The 11,692-nt window shown below is 40.2% G+C and overlaps 2 protein-coding genes across 13 annotated transcripts in view; one reads left to right on the plus strand and one right to left on the minus strand.

Annotated features, from left to right (window-relative positions):
- The window catches only part of ASAP2 (ArfGAP with SH3 domain, ankyrin repeat and PH domain 2), a 91,350-nt gene extending 88,271 nt beyond the window's left edge, over positions 1-3,079 (plus strand). For all 4 annotated transcript variants that reach the window (XM_061460778.1, XM_061460776.1, XM_061460775.1 and 1 more), the window contains one exon: positions 428-3,079. In XM_061460778.1, the coding sequence (XP_061316762.1) occupies positions 428-502 (75 nt within the window). In that variant the 3' untranslated portion in view covers positions 503-3,079. The remainder of the gene's footprint in view (positions 1-427) is intronic.
- A 258-nt stretch (positions 3,080-3,337) lies between these two features.
- On the minus strand, positions 3,338-10,273 carry ITGB1BP1 (integrin subunit beta 1 binding protein 1). 9 transcript variants are annotated; one of them, XM_061460783.1, is made up of 6 exons: positions 10,129-10,273; positions 9,235-9,313; positions 8,360-8,496; positions 7,084-7,176; positions 4,490-4,639; positions 3,338-3,713 (listed from the first exon to the last, which is right to left on the minus strand). In XM_061460783.1, the coding sequence occupies exons 1-6, from the start codon at positions 10,198-10,200 to the stop codon at positions 3,642-3,644; spliced, it is 603 nt and encodes a 200-aa protein (XP_061316767.1). In that variant the 5' UTR covers positions 10,201-10,273; the 3' UTR covers positions 3,338-3,641. The 9 variants fall into 9 exon arrangements, with proteins under 9 accessions (XP_061316767.1, XP_061316766.1, XP_061316774.1 ...); XM_061460782.1 differs by having other exon boundaries at positions 7,084-7,200; XM_061460790.1 differs by lacking the exon at positions 8,360-8,496 and adding an exon at positions 9,597-9,752 and having other exon boundaries at positions 7,084-7,148; positions 10,129-10,228.
- Between the last annotated feature and the right edge of the window lie 1,419 nt (positions 10,274-11,692).

The raw sequence follows: 11,692 nt of genomic DNA on the forward strand, positions 1-11,692 counted from the left end.
GTAGTGCTGTGTAAACACAAATAGACTAATGTAAAATACAAAACTATTGAAGCTTGATCCATCCTTTTAACTTTCAGTGATTGCTAAGAGGGGGAAGCAGAAGCAACTTAAGAGAGGCAGACTGTGGGTTGTGAGGCATTACAGAATGTGCTGAAACGATGCAGCAGTGGTACTGCATTAAGAGGTGTTACTTTCAAAGAACTGGATAAAAGATTTGAATTTGGGGGAAGGGAAATGTCTGTAGCTGAGAAACAAATGCACCCTGTAGGACTGAATTTTCCTGTTTGCAAAAGAAACACACCACTACAGCAGAAATAATGCAGGGAGAGGCTTGTCGCGATACAGGCAGGAAGGTCACTGGAATTCACCTTGGTGGTACTGAAATGCCATTTTGAGACTAACTTGAAAAATATCTGGACTCTTTCAGATTGGTCATATTGATGGAGATCCCAGTCGGAAAGGAGCTTTCCCTGTATCATTTGTGCACTTTATTGTTGATTAAATTGCTACTGATAAGTGGAGACATTTCTCATTTCCAGCAGTCACAGGAACAAGTTTTGCTCTATTTCATTTCATCTACCTATCTGCAGACACCTTGCCAGAGCACTGCCCAAGTCCTAGGTACTGTAGCTTACTTTTCTTATTGCCATTGGTCTGGTTTTAGGACTTTTAGTACTTTTTTCTATGTGAAAACCTCTCATGAGCAGTTTACACTTTAAGAAAAACAACTCTTCCTGTATTTTTCAAGGTGAACTGAAAAGCTTTAACAATCAATATCCACGTAAGTGTGTGAGCATCACAACATAATGAATGTTCTCTTCAATGAATTCACTGTAATTTTATTCTCTGTTTTCTAACATGACAATGCCACGGTTCAGTGTTGCTTCCCCAGTCAAAGAAATGGTGCATCTAATAGGGCAGTGAATTTATCCAATTCTTAATACCATTTGAAGTGTTGGAACCAAAACATGCAAGCTGCTGTGTAATTCTAAATGGGACTCACTCAGCATCTTGCCGTACTGGCTGTCATCCAGGATATCAACAGTTACTGAAGAAACTATTTCAATTGGGTGTCTTTGGCTATGGCTAGGTAAAAGTAAAAAAGTATTTCAGTTTACCACAGGAAAAATTTCTTTCTTTCAGAATGGATGTAGATATTTGCTTCAAGTTATCTGAACTCTGTGTTAGTCGCTGAACTTCCTAGTTCTAATTTTGTGAGCTTGAGACTGTTTCATTTTACTATGCTGCACGTGAGTAGAACCTGTTTTCTGAATGTTCTTTATGTACGTTACATCCATTTTGGTCATTTAGTGTGACTACTGCTGGTTAACTAAACTATGGCAATATTAGCGAGTTACTACATTAACTCACGGATAGGAAAACTGCACTTCCTGAAATGTATTTTACGTTGATGATGGATTGCAGAGCTTTTCTTACACTTGTCTCATTATAGTGTTGGGACTTTGTTTTTAAATTCTTGAATTTTCTTAACTCATCCAACAATGTGTTCACAGAGGGAACATAGTTGGTGGAACACTTACCCTTGGTCAAGAAGGTATTGGACACAAGTACACTACATTATCTTCGGGTTTATACAATTTGTGTGCCACTACCTTGCAAACAGTGCTGGTTTGCTAACTCACTCTGTATTTATATAATATACCCACCTATATGGTAGCTACACTGTTGTTAAATATTTTTTTTTACTAATTTGTAAACCAAGGCTAGGCCATGGAGAGTTCCCAGTCAGCTGATGGAATACAAAACACCAGCACACTTCTGATGTCATTTTGATGTTTCTGTCTTGGAAATTGTGCCGGGTTTTGCTTACACTACAGAAGACAACTGGTGGCATAGGACAAGAAAAGTCAGCCTCTGGGTCCATCATGTTCTGTGAATATTTTATCTGTAGATTGATCAAGAGAACTTTGAATTTCTGGCAGATGGTATTGAAATTGGCCATTGCATACTGAACAGTGGAAAATAGGCCACCACCATCCATGCTTGTTTGGGGAACAATCCTGTTGCGTTCGTGCTGGAAGAGCAACACTGATCTTACCTTGTATCGCCTTTCCTGAAGGGTATATTTGGGCAAGAGCCTCACGTGTGTGGGTACAGCCACATACATGCATAACCTCCCTTTCCAAGAGCTGTTGCTGCAGTGTAAATGGGGAACAAACTGGAATGTTTCAGGATATTTTTGTTGCAAGTTGAAGCAAATTAGCCTGTATTTTCGAAGTTCCCAGTAAAATGATAGAGGAATAGTTTAGCACTACACTTTTACCCACTTCCTGCTACATTCAGTTTGCAACACTATTTTGTATGTTTCTATCCCTGATAGAGTCTAGAGAGTAAATGGGCATATTATTTTGCACAGATCTCCTAATGTACAGTATTTTTAACACAGAATCTTATAGTGTATGTAACAACTTGTCAAGTTAAACAATGATGCAAATTTTCCTGGAGTTCCTAGGAAAAGGAATATTCCCAGAAGAGGAATACACTTCAAAATGTCACCACCTGGTTCACTGGTCACTTAGAAACTAGGAAACTTCTAGACTACAACTTAATAGCACTAATAGTGTGGACAGATAAAACCTGGCGGACCAATAAAGAGCAGCTAAGCAAAATTTATCCCTAGATTTTCCATGTTTCTCAAAGTTTGGTCCTCTGGCAGAGGAAAAAGAAATTCTAGAGCCTGTAGATATCTATTTATAATATAAAATTAAGAATTCTAAGTCCAAGATTTTGGCATATTTCATACAACTTTTCAAATCTGATTAAAATAATGATTGAAAAAATCTGTTAATAGACAGACTATTAGGTTGCTGTGTTAACTGTTTAAAAAGGAGCAAGTGACACTTAAAATGCAGCTTAGAGTGCTATGAGATGTATAATATTCAATTCAGTTGTTTTTATTTCGTTTAGTTGCAGAGCAACTGTATATATTGTATAACCTAAAATCAACTCTTATTTTCAACGTCCTGGATGCAGTGATTTATAATTAGAGCATGATTAATAAATTTTACTCTTGTTAACCAGTCAAATGTCTGGAAAAATAAAACTACTTTTAAAATCACTTTGGCTGCTTCCCTTCTGTTACTCCGCTTTGATTAGGAAATAGCTTTTCTCAAAGTATCAAATGGGAAATACAAACAGCACTTGAGCAGCAAAATTACATCTTACGCATTTTAGCTGAATGTAGGAACCGTCCAGGGAGCAGACTTAGGTGAAACTAGAGGTTTGAAGTACCAAATGACCTTGCTCTTGTTTTGCTCTATTATCTGGGTTAAGCAGAACTGAAGTCTACATTAACAAAACGTTTTTCAGACAAAGAGATGTGTCAGTTTTATTTTACATGTCTACAATATTGACATTAATATACAAAACATTATTGAGGGGAAAATACCATGTTAAATACAAAATCCTGTCTTGTTCTGGCAACTGAAGGTGGAATGATTTCTTCAAGTTACGTCTGGAGAATGAGAGTACCATATGCAAGTTTGCATAGCTCTTGTTTGCACAGGGAGTCTTTTCTGGGACTCTGTAGCTGCAGCCAGTCTGTGGTGTCACGAAGGAGCCCCATTTCCTCCCCACACAAAGGCCTCTTGTGCTACACCATCATGTACAGCTGAAGAACATCAGGACTTCTCTGACATTAAAACTGAATCAAAGGCTGTAGATAACACTTTGCAAATAGCTTGTGCTTGTTCCTAAAAAAAAAAACCCAAAAGACCCCACCCAAACACACCCATTAACACTTTCTAAAGAACATCTGAATGTCTCAAAACTCATTTACAGCAGAATGTGGCCTTTATGATTCTTTTGGCAGACATGCAAAATGGAGTAGCACAAGTGAGATTTAATTTGATTTCTGTGGTCTGCAGTGACATGTGGGAAGCTGTTTTGAACGAGCTCTTTTGAAATAAGTCAGAGTAGTGAGCTTTCATCAGAGCACCATGCTAGCATTCAGAAAGTCAATCTGTGTGTTCCCCCAGTGCTGGGGGGGTATGCGTCATAGCATAGCATCTTGACAAGGCATTCTACTCTTAAGAAGGGATCACTTCCCTTGCTTGTAAATAGGAATGCACACTCTATTTCTAGACTTGTTACTTGATCACTCCCTGCTCAGTCCCATCTTAAGAGGTTTTTGTCTTTGAAAATACAAATGGAGAATTGTCCTTAGCAGCTACAGTAGCACTCTTCAGATTGCAGAGAGCTTTCTCAGGTGTGTACATTCACTGGCAATTTTATACATTCACTGGCAATTTTAGGGAGTGTAGGTATTTTCCCTCTAAGCTGATCACATGCAGTCAGCAAATTCTCCCCAACTCAGCCAGGGCATATTGAGAACTTTTTTTTTTTTTTTTTCAATTGAGCAATCCCACTTCTGCCAAAAAGCCTTCATCAAGGGCCTTGGGTTTTAGAATCTCCCTTTTCAATCAGAATACTGATACCTAATTTAAATACTGTAAACATAAAGTCTTACCAAACTATTGCACTGATATACCCAGAGGCTGCATTCTTCAGAGGCTGCATCTGTTGTCTTCAAAGCCAGTAAACTTTTTCCTGCTCCCAGACCATCATCGTAGCACACCATCCGTACAATTAAATAGAGAGCATGCCTATGTAACACATCCTGAAACCACGTGGCAAATAAAAGTTACTCTGGAACAGTGCAACGGCTATTTGAGTTTTCCAGCTATTTTGATACTCTCTCTCACAAAAGAATACTTTGGATTTACTCACAGGAGAAAAACATTCCTTGGTAACTTACAACTTTTTAATTAAGAGTTTAGTTGAGATATAAAAAAATGGGTGTTTAATGCAACTTTAGCTTTAATTTTTGCTTCCATTTTAGAACTGCATTCATATGTGGACACATTCATTTCCCACCTGTCCTCACTCGTTCTGTGTGAGCAGGACAAGCAGGATGCTCTGTACCTCTGGCACAGATGTAACGTAAAACAACTTCTTCCTTTTCTGGTACTTTTCCAGACAAGCCCCTGTGCCAGTTCTGGCAAGGGTACCAGAGACAAGGTTAGTTGCTTTAGGATGGTGGTGTGGCCTGAGCCACAGCATGGGCCCTGGCTCTTGCAGAGATCTTGTCTGGGAGACCTCTGATACAGCTGCAGGGTTTCACACCAGCCCCAACAGTTCCAGTCTTGATCATTCCAAGAAAGGATGGGTTTATGTGCAAGGTCTCTGCAGACCTAGCACACACAAAGCCTTTCTTCTCAAGCCATCTACCCAACTGGTAATACTCATTTGGTTTATTCCAGTCATACCACCTCCAGGGTCTTACAACTTCAAGACAGCTCTTTTTGAAACACCTTGTCCCTATCACTAGCTGAAGGGTCTAAAGAAATATCCACTCTTGATACAAATGCTGTAAAAATGGACAGTGAGCTTGACGCCTGCTATGAAACCCTTGAGAAAAACCCTCTATCAGTGCTTCTAAGATCACCTTGTTGAAAAACATCTCCATTCCTGATGCTCCATCACACCACACTGAGAACAGCTGAAGCCAGTAAGTTCCAACTTACTGGAGCAACCCTCCAGTCTCCCTGTTAAAGATGCCAACCAAGTTTTCCCTCCAAATCAGGTGTAACTTTTTAGTTACTTGTTTGGAACTTACTACAGTGTTAATGTATGTGTGGATTATCACTGACAGAGAAAGAGAGAATTCTTTAAAGGACACAATTCCCCTGTAAATCCATTTTCTCCTCTTGTTCCATTATTTGGCTATGAGGGGATCTGCAGCTGATAGAGAAATGAGATGGTAGATGGACAAACTGTGCCCTACATGTGCATACATACATATAATATACAAATATACACAAACAATGAGAAGAAGGTCAACACCTCAGTGCGACTTCTGTAAATGCTCTGCCTTTGGTTTCTAATGCTTGCATCCCTAAACAATACAAATCAGTGAATTATGTATCTCTACATGTTTCAGTCACTAATGAAATAATTTCTCAAACGGCTGAAATCCATGAGGAAAAATGTTGTATCCTGCAGTTAATTCTCTTTGGCATCTGAAATAAACAGCTGCCTATTTACCTGCAAAGGCATCTATGCATCACAGAACTTCCGCCTTCCCCTGAAGTCATAGAAGACTGAACTCTTTTTATGAAGGCAGAGAAAACGTTTCCACCTTAGAACTCAAGTGGACTAACACACTAAAGAACAACTCAAATGTCAACAGTGACATAGATGCAAGAAAATAGAATTTGGGAAACAGTATGCAATGCAATAAAATGCCAGTGCAAGCTAGCTTAAACACAGATGACTTTATCAGCTTGGGCATGCTTGCAGCTTGAAGATGTAAGAATGATGGATAAAAGTTTTTAAATTACCTATCTGATCTTTATCAGAGTAAAAAGGAATATAAATAATAGCATAACCTATGTTTTTGATGAGAATTAACAATCTGGGAGGGCAGCAAAAACAAAACCCAAAAGAATTCCAGGTTAATTTATTTTTAGCCAAAAAGCTACTTGAAGTGTGCTAAAGGAAAATAAACTACATGTTGGAAATGATGCAAACAAAACATAGGCTTGATCAATAAAGTGGAATCAAGAGGCTTTAATGCTAGAGTGAATTTGCACTCTTGGATTAGGAGTGCAAGGCTGGAACTTTAAAGAGGAAAAAACCTGATATTTTGGGAAAAAAAAACCAAACCAGAAACAAAAGCAAAAAAACACCTTTGTTTTTTACTTCTCCACACTAACACCAACAGGAGTTGCATTCCTAACAGGCTGAGGAACCCATGGTCTGGGACACCACAGCTGTGCTACCTTTCCGTACAAGAGAATGGCAGGACAGTCACAGAGAAAGGAAGATGTGCCCAAAGAGCATAAAGCCTTGTCTGCCTTATGTCTGGTGTTCTATCTCAAAAGGAATGGATTTTTCTCATAAATCCAACCAGGAAAATACAGAGAGTTCTGAGGAGAACTGACATGGTGCAGTGCTGCTGTGACGGCTTGTTTGTTTGCTTAAATAGATCACCCATCACAGAAATAAATCAATGCACTTCCCAGCTCTCACCAAAAAGACAGTTTGTTGCGAATCACTTACATATTGATCAGATGTTGAAACTTTAATGCCGTATTTGGAAACTCCCATAATAAACTCCTCTTCACCTGGAACAAAAGGTAACTTTCCATCTTGCTTTGGAGGGAAACAAACAAAAGCCTTTAGTGCAGACAGAAGAACATGAACAATGAAGATATGTAACAGAAAATGTGTTTATGTGTCCTTCAGTGAAGTCATCAACATCACTAGCCCTGCTCCCATTTCCTGTGTGGAGCCTGCCTGCCACTCTTCATTTGTCCAATCTCTTAAACTTATGTAAAATATAATCAGGAGAGGTTTAGACTTGGCATGAGGAAGCATCTGTTTACTGAGAGTGTGGTCGAGCACTGAAACAGGCTTCCTAGAAAGGTGGTCAAGGCCCCAAGCTGGTCAGTGTTTAAAAGGCATTTGGACAATGCCCTTTAACTTCTAGTCAGCCCTGAGGCGGTCAGGCAGCTGGACGAGATGATCACTGAGTCCCTTCCAACTGAAATTACTCTAGTCTGTTCTAAATAGTCCACGATTCTGGAAAGAAATTTATCATCTCGGGGAAGTTTGGCCCTGTGGTCAAATCTGATGGGGTGAAAAATAATGCATGCTCTATCATGCTGTGCTGGGTGACCTATGTTCCCCACAGGCCGCAATATTGTTATTTGGCTGTAAAAGTAGTTTTGGCATATATTCAGATACTTGAAATGTCAAGGTGCTGCAAGACAAACAAATATTCTGTGATTTTAAAGATACAAATGATCAGCTATCTAGTGAGAACAACCAGTTATGGCTTTGAGTACAAAAATAAGTACAAGCAACCACAGTTTGGCCAGGATGACCTAAATACTAGTTAGATTCTTTGGTCACAGGTTTTTAAGTGGCTGTAAGCAAAAATGACATTTTCCTCTATAGGAAAACTTCTACAGTACTGAGGACATCTGGAGGAGATAATTCTGTCCTGGATACTAGTCCTAATGGTGCTTAAGATAGTATAGCAACTTTCAGTTGGGATACTTGTTCAGTAATGATTCATGGAAGGGCCTTTGCTCTGAGCCTGCTTCTTCAGAACAGCTCCCTGGATGCAATTTCTCCAGTTAATCACTAAGATGGAATTGAGTGTAGCAGCTTTTGAGATTGACAGCTTAATGTTTTCTAAAGTAAGCTGCTTTACTGTAGTAAGTCTAAAATTTACACAGAAAGATGTCACATCACATGATAATATGAAAGAAATACAGCTAAGCTTAAGATGTTCTGACACTATTGGTATTGTCTTTTGTAACCCACTTACCTGTGCAACATCTATGTAATTTATCAAGTCCAGTGGCCCCTCAAGACTTTTGCTCTCATTGTATTTCAGTTTTTCAATGGCACCAACATATTTAACTCTGAATTCTGCACATGTATCAGAATTACTATTGCTTTGTCCTGCAACAAAATAAAGCAAAGCAATTCTGAAGAATTAGAGAACAGCAGTGCTATTCTAATGGGTGTAACAGGGCTAACCTAGTAAATTCTATCATTTTTGCAGACCTACATCAAACACTTAACCCCCCCCCCCCCCCCCCCCAGTATGTTAACTCTCTAATGAACTCTCCTGGCCCATGGTGAAGTCAATAGTTTCATATGGATCCATGATACAGCACTGTTTATACTCATTCAAATTTGAGTTAACAACCTTGAATCAGAAAACACAAAAGTTGGTTCTAATGTTCACTATCATTTGTTTTAAATAAACTGCTCTGTTCAACAGTGATGCACTGTGATCTGATGTGGTACCAGCTACTAGGAAGAAATCAGGACACCTGGTGAGCAAGAACCTGTAAAATCAAATCTTATTTCCATTATTTTAGTCCAAGTGTAAACTTTTAAAAGCAGGAAACACAACTTCCAAAAAGTTATACCAGATTTATCCTGTGTAACAGACTAGTAACTCAACTACTCTTACTCAGACACTTTACCAAAAAAATGACTTAATCCTAGATGAATCATTAATAATACTTTAAAAGTCTAGAGCTATTCACACATTAGTCAACAGGCTAACAGATTCACTCACAATTAGTAAAATGCATATTTTAACCTTTTCCTTTTTCTCTGCTCTTTTATACAAACACACATAAAATTAATCCTGCTCCATACATAGCTGCTCAAACTCTGATTACATACCTGAACTTTTTGTGGAGTCTGTATCTAGACTAGCCACAGTACTAGACCTGGAAAGTCCCCCAAGACTGGAATCTACAGACTAAGAAAAAACATTAATATAATCAGAAAGTTACTAAGAACATATCAACATTTGGTGTTAGATACCTGCCTCAACTCTTTCTTTTAAATAAGCTAGTATTCATGGTCTAGTTACTTAAAGTAGCACCGCAAAATGGGGAGAAAAAAACAACACCTCTTTCTTTCCTGCACTTATCCTTCTGCCTTAACGTAAATCAAGACTGATACAGATTCAGCAGGAACCCTTCAGAAGTCCGCATGTATTTTGAAAAGAGAAGGAAATAAAAGAAAAAGAGAAAATGAACCTTCAGGTTATGTCCAGACTTTTCTGGTACTGCATCTTAACTTGAAGGAATTGACAACTACATGCTTGTCACCAATGCTTGAAATAACATAGCAGTGCAAGGGAAGTGAAACGGCACCTTGGAAAATCCAGAATATTCAACTGATCATTCCAAAACCTATCAGACAAAATGGACACATTATTCAAAAAGAAGAATACTTTTTAGAGATACCGAGTAACCAACTAATACTGTAGAACAAACTCATTCTTGGTACCTAGCACCAGGCACCTTCTTAAAGACAATATCACTACAGAACAAATGAACTACTTTTTCCTCCAAATCTTACTATGTGCTGCTACAAACTCCTGTGTCTGTGGGCATTTGAGCATTCATCTCGGAATGCAAGGGCTTTGTAATGGATAGGAGGTTTTAACTCTTATAACACAATCTGAGGAGTAGTGGAAGTAGCGAGTTCTCCCTGTTCGGAACAACAGAGCACTGAACTGTCAGCAGAAGTGCTTCCATAGCAGAGTATATACCACATTCAGCTTACCTTGCTCTTAGTGCTGATCTCACTGCTCTGGGAGCTGCTGCTGCTGTGCCGTTTTTTTCCTTTTCTGAACATTTTTTCATAATTGGATCAAGGAAGATCTTCTAGGAAGGAAAAATAAAAATTAAAGCTGTCAGAGCATCAAGGGAGAGTTCCTGGCAAGCACCAGAGTGACTGTATCCACAGTGGATAGAAACTGGAAACTTGTAAAGAACTCTAAAGATGGAAGTAGGAATGTTCCTCTGCTGCTCTTCATGTGTGACTGGGAAAGTCCCTCCAGCTCTCTGCTAAAACATCCCTGTCCTTATCCATCAAAAATTGCTGCTCCCTAAGTTATAGACTGTGGCATATGTCAGTTTCTAATGCACAGAAACATGTATGTAGAAATAAGACAAAATTTAAAATTTATATTCCCACTTAAAAGCATGAGATTAGTTTTATTTGTAACTATAATCAAAGTGCCCTACAAAGTGCATCCAGTGCAAACCCTGCTCCAAGGATTATGTTCCCATTAAAAATAAAACCAACACACCAAACAACCCCAATTCTGAAGAACTGACTGTAACACTTCTAAGACCAGCCATTACTACTTAACATGTTCCTGAAAATTAAAGCAAGCAGCATGTTACATTTACTGCCTCAGAACAGAGTTAGAGGGAGTTCTGAGAGTATTCCCAAAGCATTTTTCCTGTGTCTACCCAACTACTTCAATTGCTTCACATAACACTTGGCCAGACAGTGTCAAGAAGCAGGACACTGACTCCCCATCTGGGAGTGCTGAAACCCCATTTCCCAGCTTCTTCAGGGAAGAATATTGTAATTACAAAGCTTTCAGAGATTCTGAGCAGGTAGAAGAAAGAGCACACAGGAGAAACACAGCCTCAGCACTGTTCATAATGGCCGTAAGTATGGACGACACACAAGGTGGAGCTGAGATCTGAGATGCCGTGCTGGATTACAGCCCCCAGCCTGCTGCTGTGTTTGGCCATTAAACAAACACTGGGTCCCTGACAGACCAAAAGCCACACAGCGAGAAGCCTGGGTACCCAGCACAGATGGAGCAGCCCTTTCTGCAGAGCAGCACAGGCACATCTCCCAAGTCTGCCTGCAGCCTCCGAGCATGGCACAACTTAACATAAGCTACCTCAAAAGCTCCTTCAGTACATTAGCTGACTCAGGACCTCTTAGCACACGCATCCGGTGCGGGAAGCATCGAGTCCTGCTCCAGCTCAGCTCTGCAGCGCACCCGCGTTTTGCTGATCTCCTCCCTGTTTCTATCTGCAGCCCCAGATGATAACCTGGTGAATTAAGAAAGGACAAGCCCGCTTCCTACAGACAGGTGAGAGGCAAAGCTCCCGGCGCCGCGGCCGGGGGAAGGCAGGAAGGAGCGCGGCCCCTCCCATAGCGGGCGGCACCGAAAGCCCATTGCCCGCTCGTCCCCCCAGCCTCTTCCCCGGCCCTCCCGCCTTCAGGGAGGCACCGCTCCCGGGACCTCGACGCCCGGAACCTCCTGTACTTCATACCCGACCCGCCGCTGCCCCTCACCTCGCCCCACAGCCCGCGCTCG

The sequence above is a fragment of the Pezoporus flaviventris genome, unplaced genomic scaffold, assembly GCF_033815535.1.
Source record: "Pezoporus flaviventris isolate CSIRO_AGI_PZ_B2104156 unplaced genomic scaffold, CSIRO_AGI_Pfla_v1 ptg000031l, whole genome shotgun sequence".
In the NCBI taxonomy this organism is placed as follows: Eukaryota; Metazoa; Chordata; class Aves; order Psittaciformes; family Psittacidae; genus Pezoporus; species Pezoporus flaviventris.